Raw genomic sequence first — 14,396 nt, forward strand, 5'->3', positions numbered from 1 at the left:
ATCTGTGGAATTCTCTGCCACAGAAGGCAGTTGAGGCCAGTTCATTGGCTATATTTTAGAGGGAGTTAGATGTGGCCCTTGCGGCTAAAGGGATCAGGGGGTATGGAGAGAAGGCAGGTACAGGATACTGAGTTGGATGATCAGCCATGATCATATTGAATGGCGGTGCAGGTTCGAAGGGCCGAATGGCCTACTCCTGCACCTATTTTCCATGTTTCTATGTAAATCTCCACTAAGTTGGGCTACTGTGCCTCCCTCCACTGTAGAGACTAATAAATGTCATAAGATGACGTGAGCATAAGGAGAAAGATGGGGAGGGAAAATATGAAAGATGGTGATGTGTTGTAGTCCTGAAACAGGATGTCCAAAATGGAGCAGATATGCGGTGTGAATATATCCAGTAGTCACTTGAATCCTGAGAGAATGCAAGGGAAAATTAGGTTTGTGAATGGCTTGCTGAGATGAGAGTTGAATGGAGAGTGGATGAGAAGCTGGTGCATGGGTAGACTGGTCAAGGTTTTTCTGTAAAAATAGCAATTCAGATAGCAATAGTTTTATGTATGTAAGTAGATATAGAGGGTGTGTAAAATCCAGCAACACAAACACAAAGGTTTCCCCCGATCCCCCCCCCCCCCCCCCCCCCCCCCCCCCCCACATAGAGAAAACCGGAGAACATTAAAACAAACTTTTAACAAACACTAAAAATTAAAAATAATGAACAGACTGCCGGCGGAGCTGCCATCGTATGGCGCCCCTGAGACTCTGGTGGAGGACTGAAGGGAATGTTTCAATTTGACTTATTGAAATCCATGAGATTGTTGGCTCCTCTATCATTGTGTGAAATGGGCAGTTTTGGTTGAGTGGAGTAGTAAAGTCGTTTGCTGAATGTTGCTATTTCTGGTTAGAAGGAAAATAATTTAAAGTTGGCAAAAATTGGCGTTGACTAGGCTCAAGAGTTCTTCATGTTTTAAAAACTATAACATTATTTTGTGAATTAAATTTGTTTACTTTTAGTTGCCAGGCGTAGAGAGTTGTCAGAACTACATATTCCGGTATGGTCGGCACCCACTCATGGAGCTCCCACTAGCTGTTAATCCAACAGGCTGTGCCCGTTCTGAACCAAAGATTATGACTCACTACAAACGGTAAGTATAGAGGAAATAAATTACCGCTAACGACGGCATCAACATGCTGCAGACAGGAACAAGTATTACTAAGTGATCTATGTTATGAGATTTAACCTACTATGGACAACATCGGAGGAGGGATGTGCTGGTGTAGGAGGAGTCCAGAGGAGGTTTACGAAAATGATCCCAGGATGACAGTGTTAACATATGATGAGTGTTTGACACTCTGGGCTGGGGGAGGGGGGGGGGGAGGTGGAATAATGAAAGGCGCAAATAGTGGAAGTAGAGAGGGGGCCGGGGGGGGGGGGGGGGAGGAGGTGGGAGGTTTTGTACAGAGGATGGTGGGTGTCTGGAACATGTCACCTGGGCTGGTGGTGAGTCAGATACACTAGTGGGATTTAAGAGCCTTTTATATAGTTATATGGACGGGAAAGGTATGGAGGGTTATGGTCTGAACGCAGGTGTATGGGACTAGGGGAGAATACGTGTTCGGCACGGACTAGAAGGGTCGAGATGGCCTGTTTCCGTGCTGTAATTGTTATATGGTTATATAGGCACGTGGATATGCAAGGAGGGATATGGGTCATGTTCAGGGAGGTATTAGTTTAATTTGGCATCATTGGACAAAGAACAAAGGATGTGTACCTGAACAGTACTGTTCGAAGTTCTATGCAGAAATCTGATGCGTAGAGACCACTGATGGCCCAAGATGCATGTTTAGTCTAATGAGGATGTCTCCAAAGATCTAAGGGCTTTGCTCCTGCAAAGTCTCTCTTTGTTTTGTTATTTAAAAATAGCAGGTGTAATTTTATGAATTACAGGATATAATTGTCCAATTATAAATTGTTTTGCTGTCTCCATAAAAGGCCACACACCTTGAACAGTACCAGCACATCAAAAGCATTTCAGAGTACAGTAACTGGAGAAATTAACACTCCCTACAGCAAGCAGTTTGTCCACTCCAAATCTTCTCAGTACCGCAGACTGAAAACTGAATGGAAAAATAACGTTTACCTGGCTCGATCTCGAATACAAGTGAGTTTAACACCAACAAGATGAGAAATGCTAGTGAAACAAATTGTGTACCCTGGAATCAAAGTTCTATTTCATTTCTTTAATATTTGTGTTTGCTATCCTCCAGATTTTAATTGAGAATTGTCCGCAGAGAACAATTTCACGCTTGCATAACCATAATTTCAATGATGATCACTTCATATGTTTGTACATTAGCTTCTATTCTAGATTCTTGGCTATTTTTCTGCCGTCATATGTTCTTATGTTTACAGTCTTCTGTGTTTGCTATAAACTGCTACACACCAAACAGTACGTTAATGAGATGAGAAGAACTTTTTTCACACCGAGAGTGGTGAATCTCTGGAACTCTCTGCCACAGAGGGTAGTTGAGGCCAGTTCATTGGCTATATTTAAGAGGGAGTTAGATGTGGCCCTTGTGGCTAAGGGGATCAGAGGGTATGGAGAGAAGGCAGGTACGGGATACTGAGTTGGATGATCAGCCATGATCATATTGAATGGCGGTGCAGGCTCGAAGGGACCGAATGGCCTCTACTCCTGCACCTAATTTCTATGTTCTATGTTAAAATATTTCTCTTGTATTGAAATTTATAGCGCATTTCTTATCTTATAATATTTGTGAATTGCGACGGTATAATATCAGTTTGTATATTTTTCAGTATTGGGCTTCAACTATAACCCTCGAGGCTCCCAGCTATCAATAATCAACCCTTCACAGTTCTTAGTATTGATGGAATTCATTTCAGTATTTGTACTACTTTTGTTTCCATGTTTTATAGGGTCTGGGTCTCTATGCAGCCAAAGACCTTGAGAAGCACACAATGGTGATTGAATATATTGGGACAATCATTCGCAATGAGGTTGCAAATCGCAGGGAGAAATTATATGAGACTCAGGTATGGATTAGCTTCATCTGTGTGCAGTTATGTTGTATACTGCTTCAAGCACAATTAGTTAGCTAATTTATTGATAAGTCTGATTCATTTTATCACCTTAATTGTTATGCCAACAAGTCAAATTTAGTTTCAAGTTTAAAATGAAAAGATTGCCAGGCATATTACTTTTCCATTCTAATACCGTCAGCTTTTGTGTTACCCTGCTGGTATTTATCCCTGATGTAATTCTCAGTCGGAGGTTTGCTGATTTTTTTTTTTTAAGTTTAGAGATACAGCACGGAAACGGGCCCTTCGGCCCACCAAGTCTGCATCGACCAGCGATCCCCGCACACTAACACTATCCTACGCACACTAGGGACAATTTACACTTGTACCAAGCCAATCAACCTACAAACCTGCATGTCTTTGGAGTGTGGGAGGAAACCGGAGCAACCAGGGAAAATCCCCGGGGAGAACGTACAAACTCTGTACAGACCGCACCCGTAGTCGAGATCAAACCTGGGTCTCCAGTGCTCCAAATGCTGTAAGGCAGCAACTCTACCGCTGTGCCGCCCACACTCTACAATTATAATGTAAACAGTTGACATGTAAAATTCAGCTACTGTCCATATCAACAAAGCTATGACTGGGAGATGGACAGACATCTGAGCAGCATTGGAGACTCTGGGAATAGACTGGCTATATTTGGGATGGAGATTTGTTTTTACAACTGCAAAACCCAAGTAATATAAGGAACTGAGGACAAAGGTTATGCTTATATTGTGACTTTTTTTAAAGCATTTATCCACTTTTTAAAAGAAGCTTTTTAAGAATATGGGCAGGGAAATCGGTAAGTGCATAACTGTTTCATAGAAATCGCACAAGGCAGCTGGGTTGAATAGTGACATAGGCAGCCCAGCTGCCCATGGCACTTCTGCAAAAGTGCTCCATATTTGCTTCATTCCCTGGAGTGTGATTCTATGATTCCAATTGGAAGTAAGCTTAAAAAGGCAGATTTTTGTCTAGGTGTGAAATGTTTAGTCAGAATAATGCATCATTTATTAAATCTAGTGGTGAAAGATATATATGTTGTTAGCTGTATATACTGTTGTGTATTAGAATATAATATAAGCATTGGGTGTCGTTCTTGTGCCTATGTATGAAATTTGATGTAGGTTAAATTGTTCTGTCAAATAACCTATATCAGATAATATATGTGCGATTATATGTTATTTACTCAAACGTTATATAATGTATAGAACTTATGTATAGGAAGGAACTACAGATGCTGGTTTACACCAAAGATAGACACAAAATGCTGGAGTAACTCTGCAGTACAGGCAGCATTTCTGAAGAGAAGGAATGGGTGACGTTATGAAATACTGTTGCAACAGTACAAAGGACGCAGATTTCTATGCTCCTTCCTTCACTGTTGACATAGTGTCAGTTTCTCACGTTAAGTTTTGTAACTAACATTGGAGCTGCTTCGACTCGGAACTATAATCTGAAGCATGAAATTACATTAACAGTGTCAAACTGAGCATTCCAAAGTTATAAAACTGTTCGAAGGGCGGAAGAGAAGTGGATAGGAAGCTAAGGATTGTTTTTGTTTTTTCTTCAGAATCGAGGTGTTTATATGTTTCGGATTAATAATGAGCATGTGATTGATGCTACTTTAACTGGAGGCCCAGCCAGGTAGGTGACTTTCTGGTGGGATGACATCAGCAGGCATTATGAAATATGGAATTTGGTAACTTCAGTGATTTACAAGCAGTCTGATTTTTATTATTATTCTCTTGGGATACTCTATCCTGTTTCTTCGCTGTCCTCGTCTATACAGTCTTTGCATGCAAGAGAATGTAGAAATCCACATCTAGGTTATCTCATCAGAAGGGTGATCCTGCAAAGTCTGACATAAAATAGTGGTTGTAAGTATTAGATAGATGTGCAGATCTTCCCCAGCTCGACTTGTGTACTGCCCGTACATACGAATGAGCGTTCAGGACAGTAGCAGGGTGGGTTTGCCTACTGCTGCAACGCTGCAAGCACCTACTGCCATGTAGGAACTAAGCCTTGCAACCTAATTTCCCACTTGTAAACTGTTTGGGTCACAAACATCTTTCAGGATCAGAACCCTGCCATAACCTGTGCCTTTTGTGACTTTTGACAATGAGCCTTTTTTCGTTGCTGATTAGTAAGGAAATTGATGTTTTTTTTATAAATGGGATATTTGGGAATTGATTCTTGTAAAAGTTTTATTACAACATTGACAGCTTTGTTTTGCATTCTACTCAATGTATTTACATCCCAGTATTATGCATCAGTACTGGAAGTATCTTTACTAATTGTTGAGCCTGTGATATTGCTTTTTATATTTTGAAATCTGCTGAACCATGATTGTATTTAAAAAAAAAAAAAATGTTGTTTCTATATGTACTTTTGTGATGTTGACTGGCTGCTTTTCTCTTTTCTCGGGGAAAAAAATGCCTACTGTGCAGATATATCAATCATTCCTGTGCCCCCAACTGTGTGGCAGAGGTTGTGACCTTTGACAAGGAGGACAAAATAATCATTATCTCAAGCAGGCGAATTCCAAAAGGTGAAGAGGTAAGTGGCTAAAAGAAAAGAGGAAAAGGAAGATAAGAAATAATACGAGAAATGTTCCCACTGACGCTTATCTGAAGTGTAGCAAGCCCAAGAGTAAGTTTGCTCACTTCGTTTCTTGTGTGTTGCTAGTTTAGTCCAAAATGTTACATAATGGATAACAAAACAGACATAATAAAAAGGAACTGCAGTTGGTGGTTTGTACCAAAGATAGGCACAAAATGCTGCAGTAACTCAGTGGACCAGGAAGCATCTCTGGAGAGAACCGTATAGGTGACATTTTGAGTCGGGGTCCTTCTTCAGACAGACCAGGTAGACGTAATGGTTTAAGAAAATCTGTTGTCCTTGAGATGAATTCTATTTTCTGACATGTTTGCAGCCCTGCGTGTGGACTATTATTTAGCACATAGAACTAATAGATTAATATGAAAGGGCTTGCTTAAGCCTCTGGCTATTTCTGGTCACCATCGGTCTCTCCTCCCACCACACGCTAAGTGTCCATGTAACATTCCCTCGGGATATATGTTCAAAGCTGTAAAATATGCTGCATTCTAAAAATATTTCTTTCATTTCAAATGAAAAATAGCACAAGCATGATCTGCACTAAATTTCATTATAAAAACATAAATGTTGTAGAGGTAGGCAACAAAATTGAAAAGATTTATTGTTGTATATTTCAGTGTCTGTGAGATTATTTAAAATATATTTTACTCTTTGTAAAGTTATTGAAATTGGGAGGCTGTATAATTTAATAACTACATAATCAAAAATACATCAGCTGACCAGTTTAGTTATCTCAAAATAAATAATGTAGATAAAAGGAAAATGGTGGGTATACTGTACTTAATTTTCCAAAGGTTGCTGCATTAGGGGAAGATAAAAGATCTTGGTGTAGGAGGTTTCATATTAGCATGGATAGAAAGTTTACTGGCTAACAGGAACCAGGAGTAGACATTAATGGGTCTTTTTACTTTGGTATGATTTTAGAAGTGGTGTACCATAGCTGCCAACCAGTTCTCTATCCATGTCAATAACCTACCCCCAATACCATGCGCTCTAACTTTGCACACTAATCTCTTGGAGAACATGGATAGGTGACGTTTCGGGTCGAGACCCTTCTTCGAATTGATTGTGGAGGGGAGGGAAAGAAAGCTTGAAGAGAGGAGGGGCAGGACAAAGCCGAGGTGAGGCTTTCCGTTCCAGGAGTTCTGAAGTATCCTGTTTCGGGAAACGTGGGTTCCCCTCCACCATGGTTGATGGAGCCCTCGCTGGCATTTCATCTTTTTCCCAGACGTCTGCTTCCTCTGCCTCCTGCCCTCACCAAAGACAACATCAAAAGAGTTCCCTTGGTCTTCCCCCCCACTAGCCTCCACATCCAGCGTATCATCCTTTGTTTCCATTTTGGTGGAAATGGTCATCTTAGAATATTTCTAAGACGGAGGGAAATAGATACTTGGTAACCTTTCATTCATTTGCTTACCACAGATAGACAAGAATGCAGAGCAGATCAGCCATAATCTTATTGATTGATAGAACTGGCTGAGGAGCCATTTGGCCTTCTCCTTTGTGTACACTCTGAATGTTGATTGTTCAGTAAATAGTTCCTGCATTAATAATGATTTTTCTTCCTTCAGTTGACATATGACTATAAGTTTGATTTTGAAGATGATCAGCACAAGATTCCATGCCATTGTGGAGCTCTCAACTGCAGAAAATGGATGAACTAAGGCAACCCGAGCAAGTTTAGCTGACTCAGAATTCACAATAATTTCAGATGGTTCACAACTCTAGTCAACATCTGCTATACTTGGATAAATCGTTCTGACAGATCCTCCTTCATGAAGATGGGAAGAATTCCCACTAGTTCACAATGAAGTATTTACTGCGATCCATGATGGGAGTATATCTGTGGTTGGGAGTTCGTGTAGTGATCAGATGTGCAGAACCTTTTAACAACATTTAGCAAACAATGAGTTACTAAAACAAATGGACTGAGCAGGTGTACAAAGATACTAAGATGCACAGCCAGTGACTGCGTTTTCTGCCAGGTCTATGGGTTGCTTCTGAATGTAATCTCTGGATTTTCTTTTGTCTAGTTCCTGCGAGAGAGAGAAAGAGAGAGAGAGAGAGAGAGTGAGAATGAGAATCTCTCAGCTGTGCAGCCCTTTTCTGATGGGACTTAATCTATAGGAAAGATTATATTTCTAATGAAATTCAGCCAAAGGAGGGAAGACTGGGATTGAAAAGTCTATATCTTTCCTAACTCTGCTGGAAGTGGTCTCTGATGTTAGACAGAGGTGTGGTACATATCAAAGTCAAAGGGAATTGCATTTTCATCCATTACGGTTTTTTTTAAAGAATATTTGAATATTGCAGGGTTGATGTAAAATAAACACTTTTGTGGGAGCGGATTGATTATGAAACCAAGGCAGCAATGTAATGAACAGCACTCCTAAAAACACTAGAGTTTTAAAGAGATAGTGTCCCTTGGGTGTGATAAATTGAACTGCATTAGTATGTTGGATTTCGCATACTATTTGCCCTAATTGTATCCCAGGGAATCAGTGTGGGATATTTTTATTTTGTTTGTAAACATTTCTGATTACTACTTCAAAATCTTTGATTTTTGAAGTAACATACCCATTTTGTGTGTTATTATCACCAGATTATTTATTTCAAAGGAAATAAACTCAATTTTTGACCAATATCTTGGGGGAAAAAAGTACCGAAGTAGCGTGATAGAAACAGAGAAATGTAAACATCCATCCATGTTGGTCGCAGTGTGTACGATCTAAGTGACCATATAAGAAATGTTCATCTTTTACACACGGTTATTCAAAAATAAATGTGCAAAAGAGACTTTTTGAAAGACAATCCACGTTGGTAAGGTCTCACTAGGACCAGTTTTAATGGTTCTGTGTTGGGAAGTTACTGGAAGTGAATTTCATTAATGGGGACACTTGGGCTGGCACAATAATAATACTGTTACTGTTAAGGTCCACCTGTAACAGTCAGTTGAAAACAAAGGATCAAAATAAATTGACCAGCTTTCAATCCTTTTCCTCTTGACGATCCCTTTTAAACTGTCGACCTGACAACGCATATTTTCATGATTGATGAGAATTTCTTCCATCACACAATTCATATTATTTTAAAACTAGAATAATTCAGAGGGATTTCAAGGAGGACAGTGGGGACGGATCACATCAATTCTAAGTCCTCAGTTGCTGAGCAAAATATAGTGAAAAGGAAGGTGGCACAAAGAAGACTTGGTCCGAGGCCTCCTTGATCCTGATCAGTCAGTATCAAACGGGCAAATTGTTAAGGCATTTGGTTCAACGCACAAACGGACTCTCTCTGAAATCTCTTGCAGAGGAGACTTGCACTGAAGGATTTCTTACCTACTTGATTCCACAAGTCATTTTACTGTAGTTTTGTTCCTGTAATATATATATAAAAGTGTGAATTTTATTCGGAACAGTAGGATAGGTCTGGATGGGGGAGATTTTTTTTATTGGCGCGATTCGTGAAAGCTGCTTCCCCCACTGCATCTTCTCCACGCTGCAACTGTAAAAATGTAAATACAAACTTGTAGAAATCTCCAAAGCAGAAACCACTGGATCAGATTCTCATTCGTACAAATGAACGGTTGGTATTGGTGATATAAAATAGCTGCTGGTTGGATTGAAGCAGGGAAGACATTAGCATGCAATGAGAAGATTCTAGGTAATGTAGATCATGTTAGATAAATTTAAGCTTACAGTGTTTTACTGTTTTTATAATAAAAGCTGATTTCACCCCCTCTTCAACTGATAGGGGCCGGGTGACTTTTAATGGAAGAATCTAATTTAAAAATGGGGCTCTTTCATGTTAACTGAAGATGTCCGCAGAGCCCGAATGCATTGTGAGATCCTCCATCCCTAAGCAGGGGAGGTTGCAGTCACATCATGTATTTGTTGGAACGTGTTCAGTTAACACATGAAAATGTCCTGTTTGCAGTAAAGCCTTGTTCATACTGTTTACACTCTGAGCTAGGTATTTTGTGGTGCATTTTATCCTTGCAATTGGGGCAAAAACAAAAGCAGAGATTTGAGTATTTTTTAATGACAAAATAAACTTCTAGAATATGAAAGGGTTTTTTTTGTTTGTGTTGTGTGCATTCTGTACAGCAAATGTTGTCACTGGTAATGAATTAAAATTATCCTTTTTTATTGTATGTGGCATGTTTTTTTTGTACTGAACATAAGTTGAATTGTATATAATTTATGTCAAAAGAGCCAAGATGTTTCTTGCTCTATGTATTAAATCTCCTGCAGGAATAAGCTTATTCTGTACATCCCTGGTACATGTAGAGACCGTTAATGATCATGTTGGCTAGATTGTACAAACCTTTTTTAAATACAAAATGTAGCATCTTTGCATTACTGTATGATAAATAGGGACATTGTTCCTACAGAGGTGAATTTACTGCATTAAAATTGTTTGAAATAAAAACATCCTTGGATTACATTTATTGGTCTCAAGTTATCATGAGATGTTGGATTGCAACAGTGAAGAGTCTTGGTTATATTGTGCTTGTTTCTTATATTTCCATACGTCACACCACTTAAAGGTCTTGACTATCTATCTGTGATAACTCCTTCATAAAGCAGCAATACAATTATGTGATTGCAAGGAGTTATGGAGGAAACGATGATATAAGAATATTTGTAAGGATTTGTTTCGTTTTTTGGAGAATGGACTCTTGCAACTATTCACGGCAAATGTTTCTGTCTTAGAATAACAACCTAGCAGTGGCACCAAAGACTTTTCTCACCACTTGAATTATTTTCCGCAGAAATAGTTTTAATTTCTGGATTTGTGTATCTGAACCCGATTCTTGTCCAGTTGCATAATGTGTGGTTTGGTAACCCCACCAACACTAAATAAACTTCAAGGGACAATCTCTTTTGAGTGGTGAATGGACTTGAGATTAGCTGTCATGTGAAAAATGTCCTTAGTGGTATTTAGTATTGATGGTGGATACATTGGTGGAGATCAGGACACCATCCACTTGGTGTTCACCTACCAGCTAAACTTATAGAAGGTTATTCACTGGCAACTCGGTCTCTGAAGCTGGCTCCTAGCTGATTGATTGTAAAGCGCAAAGATGCTTCCATTTGCAAATGTTCAAAAAATAAAAATGAGATTAAAATATTCAATTTGATACCTAGTTTGATTTAAATTACCTGAATTATTTTTCACCTTTTCCATCTGTTTTGAAATGACTGGAGCCACTTACCTGCATCAGCTACATAAATAGTTACATAGAAAATGGGTGCAGGAGGAGGCCATTCGGCCCTTCGAGCCAGCACTGCCATTCATTGTTATCATGGCTGATCGTCCCCAATCAATAACTCGTGCCTGCCTTCTCCCCATATCCCTTGATTCCACTAGCCCCTAGAGCTCTATCTAACACTCTCTTAAATCCATCCAGTGACTTGGCCTCCACTGCCCTCTGTGGCAGGGAATTCCCAGAGTTTTTTTTTCCCAGGGTTGGGGAATCAAATAGTAGAGGGAATTGATTAAGGTGAGAGGGAAATATTTAATTAATGGCAACTTTACAGAGGCTGGTGGGAACTAGAGGAAGTGATTGAACCAGATAACAACATTTATATGTGAATGGGAAATGTTTAGGGGGTTATGGGTTGAACGCAGATGAATGGGACTAACTTAGATGGGTATCTTTGTTGGCATAGACGAGTAGTACTGCATGACTGTACACTTGACAGAAACTTCAGTACATACCAGATGCTGTATTCTGGCTGTGGCAAATCTAAGCTTGCAGCCCATCAGAGCTTATTGATGTAGCATTTGAATTGCATGCAATATAGATTTTGCCTTCAACAAGGAATCTGCAGGACTGGAAAAGAACACTGGCACACAGCTGGCTTGCATCTGGACAGGAGCACAACTTAATCTATTCTCCTGGCTCTGAAACCTCGACTGCAATGTCATGGGGCAATAAATTGCTCATAAAGGTTACATAAAACAAAACGGGATCATTACCTTTTTGAAGGGGGTAATTAAAATAAAATATAAATAAGGAATCAGAACACACTGCTTGATAGTTTTGTTATTACAAAAACTAACGCAAGTCTAACACAGCACAGAAACAATCTGAAGTTGGGGGTCGACCCGAAACATCACCCATTCCTTCTATTCAGAGAAGCATATTCCACTGAGTAACCCTGACATTTTGTGTCTATCTTTGATTTTTTTTAAACAGCCCCTTCAGCCCACCACATCAGTGCTGACCATTTTGCCCATCCACACTAATCCCATTTAACTCAATAGGACCGTATCCTTCTGTTCCTTGCCTCCAAGCAGTGGCGGACTGGCCAGGGTGTCAGCTTGCCCACCTGGCAAGTGGGCCCCTGATGAACCAATATTTTTAGACCCAGTCCACCACTGCCTCCAAGTCTCTGTCCAAATGCTTCTTCAATGTAAATTTCGAGTTACCCATGTGGCCTTTTACAAATGCAATCAAAAGATATTGTTGTGCTGTGCATAATTGCAGCTACTGCTAAAATCTATTCACTGAAATGTCATTAAGCAAAAAACATCGGGGAGGAGGGGGGGGGATTAAAAAGCATATTTGTGTAAATGATTTGGATGAAAGCACCCTCAGCATTCATTCCCTTCAGCACTGGCACACAATGGCTGCAGTGTGTACCATGTTTATAATGCGATGTGCTTGCTCCCGCGGGATACTCCCACTTCCCAATCTCTACCACCAAGACACACAAGAGTAACAGGTACATGGGAACACCATCCCTGCACATTCCTCTCCAAGTCACACAATATCCTGAGTGAAATATGTTTACTGGGGTATCGTCCAAAGCATGGAACTCCCTGCCCAACATCACTGTGGGAGCACATCACCAAAAGGCCTGAAGCAGTCGTAAGAAGGCGGTTCACCACCCCCATGTTGAAACAAATAAAGCCCTGTGGCAAATCTTAAATATCAATTGTAATCCGGAATGTATGAAAGACTTGAAGCGCAAAATATTATCGCATTTTCTACAAGATTTTATTGTACTCTCCCACAACAATGATCTGAACAACATTTATTTGCCAAATTAATCTATCTACTATTAACTTGTTGGTGTCGTTTTTGAGAGATGCATCTGGGTAAGAAACTGCAATTTGTCAATCCTGCACTTGAATTGGAAGGTGCACAGAGTGCAAGCTGTTATCAGGCAACTGAACCATCCTACCAACAACTAGAGAGCGGTCCTGACCGATCTACCTCAATGGAGGCCCTCGGACTATCTTTGATCGGGCTTTACTGGACTTTATCTTGCACTAAATGTTATTCACGTTATTCTCTTTATCACGTATCTGTACACTGTGAATGGCTCGATTGTAATCAGGGCTTGGACACGCTAGAGGCAGGAAACATGTTCCCGATGTTGGGGGAGTCCAGAACCAGGGGTCACAGTTTAAGAATAAGAAGTAAGCCATTTAGAACGGAGACGATGAAACACTTTTTCTCACAGAGAGTGGTGAGTCTGTGGAATTCTCTGCTTCAGAGGGCGGTGGAGGCAGGTTCTCTGGATGCTTTCAAGAGAAAGCACTTTCAAGAGTCCCCAGTATGTGTAGGATATTGTTAATGTTGTGGGATCGTTGGCTGGTGCGGACAGTGTGCCGAAGGGCCTGTTTCTGCACTGTATCTGAGTTGGATGATCAGCCATGATCATATTGAATGGCGGTGCAGGCTCGAAGGGCCGAATGGCCTACTCCTGCACCTAATTTCTATGTTTCTATGTTTCTATGAGAGAGCTAGATAGGGCTCTTAAAGATAGTGGAGTCAGGGGATGTGGGGAGTAGGCAGGAACAGGGTACTGATTGGGGATGATCAGCCATGATCACATTGAATGGCCGTGCTGGCTCGAAGGGCTGAATGGCCTACTCCTGCACCTATTGTTTATTGTCTATTGGGAAGGAATGGACAGAATGAGTGAAGTGCCCCGACCCAAAACATCACCCGTTCATTCCCTCCCCAGATATTGCCTGACCCACCGAGTTCCTCCAGCATTATTTTGTTTTACTTGGAAGCAATTAAATGGTTCTCAGGCTGTCAACTTAGCTTTAGTTTAGTTTAGAGATACAGCGTGGAAACAGGCCCTTCGGCCCACCGAGTCAGCACTGACCAGAGATCCGCACATTGCACCTGCACACACTAGGGGTCAATTTTACACTTATGCCAGGTATACAAACTCAAGCCAATTAACTGCCTATTTCCTTCGCTCCATAGATGCTGCTGCACCCGCTGAGTTTCTCCAGCTTTTTTGTGTAACCTACAAACCTGAGTTGCTCGAGCTAGTTTTGCTCAGGTTTTCAACATCTGCAGTTTCATGTGTCTCCTATTGCTAATAAGTATTACTTTAACACTAATTAAATTGTGGTCTTAAAATGTATACAGTTTAATTTAAGTATTCTGAATTTCATTCATTTCAAAGGTCTCCAACATGCCACTACATTTCCTGCAACTAATATTACATTTACTCTTGGGTCAAATTCCATATAAATCAGCAGTGAGATGTTATACAAGGCTTTAAAACCCAAAGTTTTGTATTCTTAATTGATTTTAAAACAGTAACCTCTGGGTAATAGTAATATTTTGGGAACAGTTGTACATTAAATACATCGAATGTTGATTTCTCCATCTGTTGAGCAACATTTGTGCCTGCGGGAAAATTGCATGTTCAGGAAA

The 14,396-nt window shown here is 40.3% G+C and overlaps 1 protein-coding gene across 11 annotated transcripts in view; it reads left to right on the forward strand.

The window, feature by feature from the left end:
* The window catches only part of kmt2d (lysine (K)-specific methyltransferase 2D), a 133,672-nt gene extending 123,540 nt beyond the window's left edge, over window positions 1–10,132 (forward strand). For all 11 annotated transcript variants that reach the window (XM_055664509.1, XM_055664512.1, XM_055664508.1 and 8 more), the window contains 6 exons: window positions 1,015–1,145; window positions 1,994–2,162; window positions 2,939–3,055; window positions 4,656–4,729; window positions 5,533–5,641; window positions 7,273–10,132. In XM_055664509.1, the coding sequence (XP_055520484.1) occupies window positions 1,015–1,145; window positions 1,994–2,162; window positions 2,939–3,055; window positions 4,656–4,729; window positions 5,533–5,641; window positions 7,273–7,365 (693 nt within the window). In that variant the 3' untranslated portion in view covers window positions 7,366–10,132. The remainder of the gene's footprint in view (window positions 1–1,014; window positions 1,146–1,993; window positions 2,163–2,938; window positions 3,056–4,655; window positions 4,730–5,532; window positions 5,642–7,272) is intronic.
* The last annotated feature ends 4,264 nt before the right edge of the window (window positions 10,133–14,396 follow it).

This window comes from Leucoraja erinacea, chromosome 40 (assembly GCF_028641065.1).
Source record: "Leucoraja erinacea ecotype New England chromosome 40, Leri_hhj_1, whole genome shotgun sequence".
NCBI classification, from domain to species: Eukaryota; Metazoa; Chordata; class Chondrichthyes; order Rajiformes; family Rajidae; genus Leucoraja; species Leucoraja erinaceus.